Genomic DNA, 10,480 nt, shown 5'->3' with positions numbered 1-10,480 from the left:
ATCACAGCCCATTGTGCTCCAGACCCCTCACAGCTCCGTTCCCTTCTCTGCACACCTCCAGGCCTCCGTGTCTGTATTGCAGCGAGGGGCCCAACGCTGAACGCGGCGCTGAGCCGCGGCCTCGCCAGAGCCGAGTGCAGGGGACGCTCAGCTCCTGCTCCTGCTGGCCGCGCCGCTGCCGACACAGCCGGGCTGCCGTCGGCCTTTTGGCCACCTGGGCAACTGCTGGCTCGGTTCGGCCGAGCGCCGACCGACGGCCGCAGCTCCTTTCCCTCCGCACGGCCTCGCAGCCGCTCTGCCCCAAGCCTGCAGCGCTGCGTGGGGTTGTTGTGGCCCAAGCGCAGGACCCGGCACTCGGGCTTGTGGAACTCCGTCCCGTCGGCCTCGGCCCAGCCGTCAGCCTGTCCAGCTCCCTCTGTAGGGCCTGCTGCCCTCAGGCAGATCCACGCTTCCCCCAGCGTGGTGTTGCCTGCAGACTTGCTGGGATGCACTCACTGCCCTCGTCCACATCATCAATGAAGGCACTGAACAGGACGGGCCCCAGCACCGACCCCTGGGGAACAGCACACCTGGATGTAACTCCATTCACCACCACTCTCTGGGCCCAGCAGCGCAGCCAGTTCATTGCCCAGCAGAGTGAACCAGACCAGGCCACGGGCTGCTGCTTGTCCACAATACTGTAGGAGAAATCAATGCTTAAGATAGAATTAAAAGCAGTTTGATTACTCCAGCATCATCCATGTTCATGGACACGACGTGGGATATGTCAGTGACACCTTCTGAAGCCAACACTCACACACATGCACACACCATTCAGCCTCCCTATGGGACACCCAGCTGACCCAGGTTCACAACAACATTCAATAGCATGGGTGTGTTTGTCATCTCAAGGAAGGAATATAACTGGGACAGAAGGACAGACCTGACCACTGCTCCTCTCTGTGGCACCTGGCACTCCAGAAGAGCTCTGTATACAACTGCTGACATCTGAAGAAGTGCAGACTGCAGGCATGAGGTTTTTTGTTGGTATTTTTTTTTTTTTTTAATTTTTATTTGAACACAGTATTCTGACAGAATGCAAAGTCAAAATCCTCAGTTAGTATCAGTATTTACACCAGTGAGAATGGGAATAAAGGTGGAATTGATGTTTCACTCGGTAAAAAGATTTTTTGTTTTTTCGTTTTTTTAACAAGATAGAAGGCCCCCAAAAGTAGGGAATGCTGGGTAAGGATGTCAGTGGAGGTCTGAGAACAACTATCAAAACAGCCTAGTGTGAAAACCTGGGGTTTGAAGGCTCCATAGAAAAGTGTGAAAATAAAACTCCACTCTAAAAGCTGAACAACTGGATGCACTATTACCTCATCATCATTACGTATGGTGCAGCATGAAATGTAGTCACTCCACAACTAGAAGCTGATCAGTCTGAGTTGCCATATAGATATATATATGTATGGCATGGATACATATATAAACATATACAGCGCAAACGGCATCAGGTTGGTCCCTCTTCAAAGGTTTAAATAAAAGCAATGAAGCCTAAGCTACCTTGGGAATGGGATATTTATAAATTAAAAAAAGAAAAAATTATTCTCCATTAAGGGCAAGTATAAAAACGCTCTCCAAAATTAATTCTAAGGGTACTGGGGATGGGGAGGTCACAGGGGCACTAAGGGAGCAGGACAGAGGCTCCATCCGTGAGACACAGCCCAGCAGGCACTGGGCACTGCGACATGGCCAGGTGCCGGATGGGGCCCTGGGCTGGTGGCCTTATGTGGCAGAAATGCCAGTCTGGGTGACAGCCACCACAGTGCCACCCGCTGGGTGCTGAGCAGTGGCACTGGACGTGCCACTCTGGGTCACTGTGCTGAGCAGCGTTTGCTCCTGTTGCTGCTCAGGGAGGCATGACACGTAAGGTTTAGGGACCACGGACCAAACTTCGCCTTACTTACACCAACACTGCCGTCACGGGGCAAGCATGGGTCGAATCTGACACACGACTTTCAAGTGAGGACCTGTCCTGCCCTGCTGTCCTGCCTGGGATGGGACTGCCTGAGTGTCTGTGCCTGCACATCCAGCCATCCTCCACTTCCATCCCCAGGAGCTGAGGAAAAAATGCAAAAACCCCACACTTAGCAAATGACAAAACCACTGTTTTTCACTGTTTGAAATCATGTGATGCCACTGTAAAAGACTGCATACTCAGAAGGACACACCAACGCGAGTGGCTCAGTTCACCCGAGCCAAGCGTGGTCTCCCCAGCCCATCACCCTTCTGCTCGTCCCCATGGCACGATGCAACAGATGCCATCATCAGCTCGGGTTTGTCATTTAAAGGCTTGTGTTCCTTCTAAGAGTTGTTCTCTTTTTTTTTTTTTTTTCCTGAATATATATATTTGAAATCTGAACTATTCGCTACACCTTCCACATCCAAACTATGTTGAAGCTTTTTTTTTTTTCTCAATTATTTGAATACTATGACAAAAAACACGTTTCACACTAAAAGTCACGCACCCACAGTGCACAAGCTTGCAGATCTAAAGTAGAAAAGAAAAAAAAAAGGAAAATAAAAGAAAAACAAACAAAGCAAAACCCCCAGAGAAGGAGCACCTCTATACAATGGGCTGGCCTTCCTCTACCTTCCTTCTGCTCAACCTTCTCTTCTTCCCACTCCAAAGTCTCAGCGTTACTCCATGATTCCCAATGATGACCACAACGCATGTGTGACATCAGCCCCTTTCTCTGACTGCTAAAGGCATGATGCAAAGAGCAGGGACATCAATGGGAGTGTTGGCACTGATGCCCAAGCGCTCAGCCATGGTTACATGGTTTGGGTGATGCAGAGCATACATGGATGACTTAACAGACACAATGTGCTGGGGCTGTCTTTGCAGAAGGGGTCTTTTGGAGAGTCATAGAATCGTTTGGGTTGGAAGGGACCCTTAAGGGTCACCTAGTCCAACTCCCCTGCAATGAGCAGGGGCACCTACATGCTGCTCTGCTCATGAACGTCACCCAGTGAGAGCAGGACGTTCTGTTTTTAGTGTTTCCACTCCTCAAAAGGAAACTTTATTTAAGTGCAGAAAGTCAATGCTTTTAAATCAGTTTCTGGGGTCAAAGGAAATGGCAGTTATCAACATTCTGAGGAGAAATGGATGTGGTCAAACAGCGGAGACAAGACCAGCCCAGCCCTAACTGTACAATCCCTCTTCTGCTTCTCAAAGCTCTGGGAGGGTTCCATGAAGGAAAGAGAAGAATGTCCTAAAAAAGCAGAGATGATATTTTTCTTATGCAGTCAGGCCCAGGTCCAGCAAGGGACTTACTCTTAATTAATTTAAGTATATAAGGAAACTCTCACCAGCAACTCTCTTGTTCGAAGTTAAGCGTGTTTATGTGGACTGCTGGATACAGACCTCGATTGGTGACAAGTGGTTGGGATATTACCCACGCCCCGCCCCCAAAAACAAACCAAAGACCAGCATTACTCTTTTTTCTTACTCCAGTAAGAAATAATAATAATAATAATAATAATAATAATAATTAAAAAAGATAAAGGGGAAACTACTGTAAACATCGATATTTTAAAATGTCTCCCTTTGCAAAGCAAGCATGCTGCTAACCTAGTAGCTAGAGTCTGGATTTACTTTAAAAAAAAAAAAAGGCAGCTATTTTACAAATACATTTAAACACAACAAAAGTTAAAAAAAAATTGTCAATTGTAAACACTGGAGAGAACAGAAGTTGGCAAAAATTAACATAAAATTTAAAGAAATGTAGAGTCTGAATACTGCAAATTGAAATACATCCCCCGAAGCTGCAATTTTGGCATTCTTCCTAACAAAAAGAATAAACCCCCAAATCAATGTCTAAAGTGGAGAACAGAATTCAGCCACAAAATGCTCACGACACTTTGCATACTGAACACAAGGTGAACAGAAATTATAACTTACTTATGAGGCTTTACATATTTCAAACTCGACTGAAAAGTATAAAAATAAATTGTGGACTTTGTTCACTAAGTACCACCTGTACCAAGTAGGCAAGCAGTACAGTGGTTATATCTACTATTCTAACCAAGGAAAGAACAGGGTCTTCTTTTTTCTTTTCTCTTTTTTCCTTTCATCTAAGACTGGTTGACTCTGAGCTCCTCAGCGATGCTGTAAGTGGTATTTTGCAATTTTGCTTGTTTGAACATACAAGGGGACAGCTGAGCCCCCGATTTGGTGATGGGTTAAACCCTGTTTTTAAAATGTATTACTTTTTAAAAGCAAGTGCACAACAAATAGAACCTTCCTAAAAATCTTAAGAAAAAAAAAAAAAAGAAAAAAAGAGAGAACCCCCCCCTCCCCATTTATGCATTTTCTGTTTTGTTTGTTTTTTTTTTTAAAAAAAAGGCAACAGACACTAGAGGAATGAGATGTGTGTTGTGTTTCGTGTTGTAAATGCTTGGGTGAAGTCGTTCTGCCATGTTTTTTCATCTGTTGCTGATCATGCTTTGCTCTCATTTTCATTTGTTTGTGTGGCTTCGTTGGGGACCGTCTTCACTTCTGCTGGAGGTGTCTTAGTTTCCGTTGCTTGCACTTCAGGTTTGTCTTCTACTGGGGTTTTCCTGAAGAAGAATCACCAAAATGGCACAGTTTAGAGACAGAGAAATACAGGTAGATGAGCGATCAGGAAAGAAGACGTTGCTGGAAACACTCAAATGTGTCTCCTTGACAGAGCAAAATGACAGATGCAAAGATAAGGACAACCAGACTCACCTCCCCCCCAGCTCACTTAGCTCTACTGAAATCCTTCTGGAATTTCCTCCTGCATTGGGCTACTACAGCAGGAGGATGCACTGGGCTGCAGCAGAAGCACAGAGGGGGTGCAGCAGTGTGGAATGCCACAGGAAAACACCAAAACTCACACAATTGCAAATGAATTTGATTTTTACCATCACTCATTTATGCCACCTAAGCGTCCTGTTAGAACACACTGCCACTTCAGCAGTAGATCCCTCTTCCTATAGGAAGTCATCTCCATAATTTCACAGTATGCAGCAGGAAGGGAAACACAGTAAGTGGATTTTGTCAAATGCATTTTCACAAGTGTATGGAAGGTCATCACCTAACGCTGATTCTTCACCTGTCCTTGGCACTTACTGCAGAATCAGAGAAGCCTGTTGGTCCACCACTCTTCACGGCCATGGGAAGTGCCACACCAGGCACTGCTGGTAGCCTTCCTGTTCCATCCCATTAGCTGCAAAGTCAGCCTGAGACAGCTGGAACCCACTGCATTCTGACCAGTGGGTGAGGTGACCCCGAGCCTACGTTTGCCAAACTGGTTTCAAGAAGGGGAAGCACATGGGCAGCACAGGCAGAAGGTGGCTGCACTGGCAGAAAGAACACAGCTCTGTGTTCCACCACACCAGGAATTCCTTTGTGTGGTGCAGACCAGGCTGCACTCACTCAGCTGAAATGTTTCCTCACTACAGGCAAATCATCTCCTACCTTGTTCAGCTCAGTACCAGCTCACAACCCTCTGTTCTCTTTTCTCTATAGCACCCAGCACGACGGGCAGCGGCTTTTAGCTGCAAGGACTCATGTTCATCATGAATGAGCTCTGTGTCACAAACACGCTTTCCTTAGCAAAAGGCAAAGTCCTGGTGTGGTCTCAGCCTCCTGCTTTTGGGAGCTGCTTTCACAACAGATCTGAGCTGCCTTTTTGAGTCTTTCTAGCAATAAAGCACAGACCTTGCTCACTCAGCAGGAGGTGCTCCTCCTAACTCAAGCTGCCTCTGTCAACAGTGTCCATATAGGAAGCCAGAAGGAACGGGGAACTGCAGTATTTGTTTCCTAAAGAGAAGCTTATCTGTTTCAATCAGCATTTTCCAGGCTTCTGCTCTAACAGCTTTGCCACCAACCACTGTCCAAAGTGACAGAGCAAGAAGGTTCCTGTTCAACATCTGTGTAACAGCTGGGGATGCTTCCCTCAGTTAGCAGGTGAGAACTTCATGCTGTTTTCACTTCAGTTATGGTGTCTCTGCCAAACACAAGCTGTGGATTCATCTCACCCAAGGTAAGGCTCCCAAAGGACTTCTGTCCTGCCTAAGGGACTGCTGGTGCTCTCCCAGCTGGGTAAAAAGGAGACGAGGTACAGTGGATGGAGACTCATCCCAGATGTACCAGGACAACAAACACACTACAAGTTATCCTGACCCAAACGTACTGAGTGCTCACCAATGCACAGACAGGAGCACACCGCCTTGCCCTTCTGCACTGACCTGTTTAGGTACAAATCCATAGAAAATCCATAGAATGCCTTAGGTTGGAGGGGACCTTGAAGATCATCCACTTCCAAACCCCTGCCATGGTCAGATCCTGGCTGTCCAGGGTCCCATCCAACCTGGCCTTGAATGCCTCCAGGGACGGCGCATCCACAGCCTCTCTGGGCAAATCCAGATGTCTCACACTTTTACACTTTCACATGGCTCTAGTTTCTGCCCTGTCTTATGTAGACAGAAGTTCTGAATAGGCCCACTGATCTGCTGGGAAATTGAATTTGGGTGCCTGTGCTCACTGAACTGGAGGAACTCATTGCCTCAGAGGACAGTACGTCCTTTGCACCAAGCCAAACTGTTTCTAATCTCTTTTAGGAAAAAATAATCTACAATAGGCAAAGCTGCAAAAAAATTAAAGAATCACACGTTTATGAGAAATTCCTAAGTTTGTCTTTGCTGCCCTTGCACAGCATATTCCTGCTTTCCTCCTGAACCTTTAAAGCCAAGCCCTGCTTAGTTAGTTCACTGGTGAGTTAGTTTGCTACGGAAACAATGAGATTAGTTCAGAGAACACCCAACAAGAACACAGCACAAGCACCAGTGCACGAGAGACACAGCACACAACCAACAGAAGATTAAAGGCAGCCATACTCGGTCTTTGCAGGTGCAGCAGGTACAGAGCTGTCTGCAGTGGAAGAAGCAAGCTCACGAGCTTGCCCGCTAGCCACACTGGCAGGAGTAGTAGTGCCAAGAGCTGCAAAAACATCCTTTGCAAGATCAATGTCTGGTGTCTTGAAGGTCCCTTCGTCCATTTTAAAGTCCTCATTCTGGGAGGGGTTTGTGGTGCCGCCTGAAGCAGCCTCACTCTTCGGATTGCTTGGGTTCTTGGCTGTCTCTGTTGGGCTCTTCACTGCGCTGGGCTGCGCAGCTTCTTTCTCAGGGCTCTTGGTGCTTGAGACCTCCTGCTTGGGCTCTGATGGAGCTGGAGGGCTAGTGAGGTTTGCAGGGGTTGGGGCAGCTGACTTGTTACCAGCTGCCGCTTTGGAGGTCTCGGCCACATTAGCAACAGTGCTGGGGCTCAGCACTGCACCCTGGTTGGACAGGACGCTTGAAGACAAATTATTAGTAGCTGGAGCAGAGCTTGGGGTATCGCTGAGATCAACAAGGGGAGCCACTTTGGGCGTAGAAGAGGGTGGTGGTGGAGAGACCGGGGCAGCTCCCACTTTGGCTGGAGTAGCCTGGCCAGGTGACATGGCGTTTGAGTCAGGAATGGCCGTGGCTGGTGGGGCAATACTGGAGGTCAGGGTGGTGGTCTCGCTGGTGGGGCTGTTCTGAGCAGTGGCAAAAGTTTCAGTGATAGTGTCAGAGTTAGTGGTGCCCGTAGTTACAGAAGGCAGCATGTCCTCAACAGTAGCTGCGGTATCGGCGGTGTGCCTGTGAAGAGGACAGGAGTAGAAGAGAAATAGAGACAATGAAGCCCATAAACGACAGCATGGAAAAGGGAAGCAGAGCGTAAGCATGAGAAGGCAAGTGCGTGGCACAGCAGCAGCAGCAGCATGGCGTGGTGTTACAACACAAACACAGCATGGAAGCAGAGAAGGAGAAAGTTTTCAGAGATGAAATACACAAAGGGCGGCAAGGGCTGGCAGGGTGACTGAAGGACAACTAGGAAGAGAAGGAAGAGCATAGAGGACACAACCTTCAGGAGTGGCTTGCTCACACAGATTATGCTTCAGGTCTTGGTCAAATGTAACCCTGTTGACTTGCAGAGTCTTCTCTTTCAGGCTAACTTCCTTCTCATCCTCTTACATCTAGCTTTGCAAGGAAGCTTTCTACAAACTCCTAGAGCTTGCAGCCTTGTGCCATCTGTAACCATGCAACAACATCCCAGTGCAGGACTCCTGAATTCAGTCTCTTGTCTTGGCCCTGTGCTTTTGCCAACAAGTCTAAGGCTACATCAAACCACACGTAATTTAATTCCTGTCCCCATATACACACACACAATATATATACACTCATGCAGCTTAGAGGCGACAGTTTCCACCCTTCTGACCAGATTAATCTCTGCCTATTGTTCTAGCTGGAATAGGGGTTGCTTTAGGACAACGCCTGACAGTGTAATTATGCTTTTGCTGCCACAATATAGCACTGATTGCTTAAGTACACGGATGAGAGGTTGGAAACAACAATTGGTTTACTCCAAAAGAAGCCAGCGTGCCTGAGAACACCAGCTCAGGCTTATGAACTAAGAGAAAATCTTTGTAAAGGAAGGTAACCAAGATAAAATCCCAGTAAGACAAGGCAAGAAAATCACAAGCAAACAGATCTTAGCTACTCTACTGTGCTTTGCTTCTGCATTTCAACGTGCTTGTGGATACAGCCTCCTTTCTCTTCTCATCTCATAGAGACTTCCAGCAGAGCCATTTACCAGTGAGCCCCACTGCAAACGCCATCAAAGCAGGTTGGAGTCAGGCAGGGAAGAGAGGAAGCATTTTCTCACTGCTATGTCAGAAACCAAATGTGAAGATTTTAGCTTTCTTCCTCTCTTCCTGCCCTGTGGCATGTGCATGAGTGATCAGCAATTAAAGCAAATGAGGGTTCTGTACTGACTCTGTGCTAAGATTGATGAATAGCAACATACTCTGGTTCTGTCAGTGGTGTGGTCTCGTTGGGCTCTGTGTGTTTTCCCCCATCATGGTTGGGGGTCCGTTCCTCTTCAGTCCGCACCTCCACAATAGGCTCCTTGGACTCATCTTTCCTGTAACAAGGGAATTAATTAGGATCATAGAGATTACACAGAGATTGGTTACAGTTCACACTAGTATCCCCCTGCAAAGACACGCTTCAAATACTGATGGTGACTGTGAGAAATAAGCTGCCCTGGACAGCAGATTCCTTTTTGTCACCCCCAACAGAATGACTAAAAGAAGTGATGATGGTACTCACGAGAAGGCAGCTTTGCCCTCCTCCATGTCTTTGCCCTTGGCTCCTGGTCCAGACTTGCCGCACAAGTTGACAGCAATGCACATCAGCAGGCCACATTTGTTCAGGAAGTAGCAGGTGACATCCACAGCCACCAGGAGCAGCACAAAGATAACAATGAGAATGCCTACGATGGCAGCAGTCCCCAGGCCTGATGTAGGGCTAGTGCTGGCTTTAGAGACCAAAAGAGAAGAAAAGAAGGCATTGTAGTTAGAAGGTGAGCTGGGGATACCTATGGCTCAGATTCAGCTATAGGTTGCAAGCATGGGAAACACAAAACATGCACTTTTTCTCCAGCAGCCATGTGTAATAATCAGTACTTTGTCCTACAGACGTGCAGGACAACCTACCTGAAAAGGCAGGTTTGCTGGGACCTGACAGGGCCTTTCCAGTCTCTATTGGCCTACGGACAGGGAAAGCAGACCATGGAAAACTTTTCCATGGTAATGTATACCCAGATGGAACTCAGAATGGTTCCTGTTCTCTTTCACCACTGCCCCAATGGGTATGGAGTGACTCTGATGCTGCCAGCCTAGAACAAGGACAAGCATCATGGCTGGAAGTGAAGCTCTATAGCACGACGTTCCCTGGTGGGACACTGAGTGCTGGGAAACATCAGAGGGGCCTGAATGTTGATCAGTCCCTTGTATGGTGCAAATGAGCCCACTTGGAGAAGCTGACAAGCTTTGCTCTTACAGGGGTCTCGCAAAGCTGCTCCCAAGCAAGCCCTTTTGAGAACAGGGACTCACGAGCTTTGCCATCAACTTTCAGCAACATGAAAGAGAGGAAGAGTGGCCTCTGGCAGGGACAGATCAGCGTCTCCCAGGATTTGGGGATGCGAGTGAGGCATGCAGCAAAGCCGGGACTCGCTCCAGAAAGCGAATGAAATTGCTGGAGGAACCAGACTTGCCAAGATCCTCCAACCTTCCTCCAACCAGCACAGGCTGGGAAGATCTCCTAACTTCTTCCATGGTGTCTTTCAAAACAACACAGGGCGGTGTACATGGCAGCAGGAGTTGTACTAATGAAACCTACAGTGATTTTAAGGCAGCAGCCAGGCAATAAGCAGTAAAATCCACAGGCAGAAATATATGTTCACATGCACTGCAGTACAGAATTTGACCCAAATTCATGCTGCTCTCTGCAACTTACAATCTTTGTTGATTTCAAAATTTGAATACAAAGGTACTTGCACAAGTCAGATCGGCCTCCAAATTTATGACAGCCAAGGCAGTGCAGC

General features: G+C 47.5%; 1 protein-coding gene across 8 annotated transcripts in view; it reads right to left on the bottom strand.

Moving 5' to 3' along the window:
• Positions 1-1,005: 1,005 nt before the first annotated feature.
• NCAM1 (neural cell adhesion molecule 1) overlaps positions 1,006-10,480 on the bottom strand; it is an 88,345-nt gene continuing 78,870 nt past the window's right edge. For 2 of the 8 annotated variants that reach the window (XM_090123581.1, XM_090123573.1), the window contains 4 exons: positions 9,205-9,412; positions 8,900-9,016; positions 6,910-7,692; positions 1,006-4,605 (listed from right to left, as the gene is read on the bottom strand). In XM_090123581.1, the coding sequence (XP_089979707.1) occupies positions 4,485-4,605; positions 6,910-7,692; positions 8,900-9,016; positions 9,205-9,412 (1,229 nt within the window). In that variant the 3' untranslated portion in view covers positions 1,006-4,484. The remainder of the gene's footprint in view (positions 4,606-6,909; positions 7,693-8,899; positions 9,017-9,204; positions 9,413-10,480) is intronic. The other 6 variants (XM_090123574.1, XM_090123575.1, XM_031599974.2 and 3 more) reach the window with 5 other exon arrangements.

This window comes from Phasianus colchicus, chromosome 23 (assembly GCF_987193195.1).
Source record: "Phasianus colchicus chromosome 23, bPhaCol1.hap1.1, whole genome shotgun sequence".
NCBI lineage: Eukaryota > Metazoa > Chordata > Aves > Galliformes > Phasianidae > Phasianus > Phasianus colchicus.
This window is presented reverse-complemented; position numbering and strand designations above follow the sequence as displayed.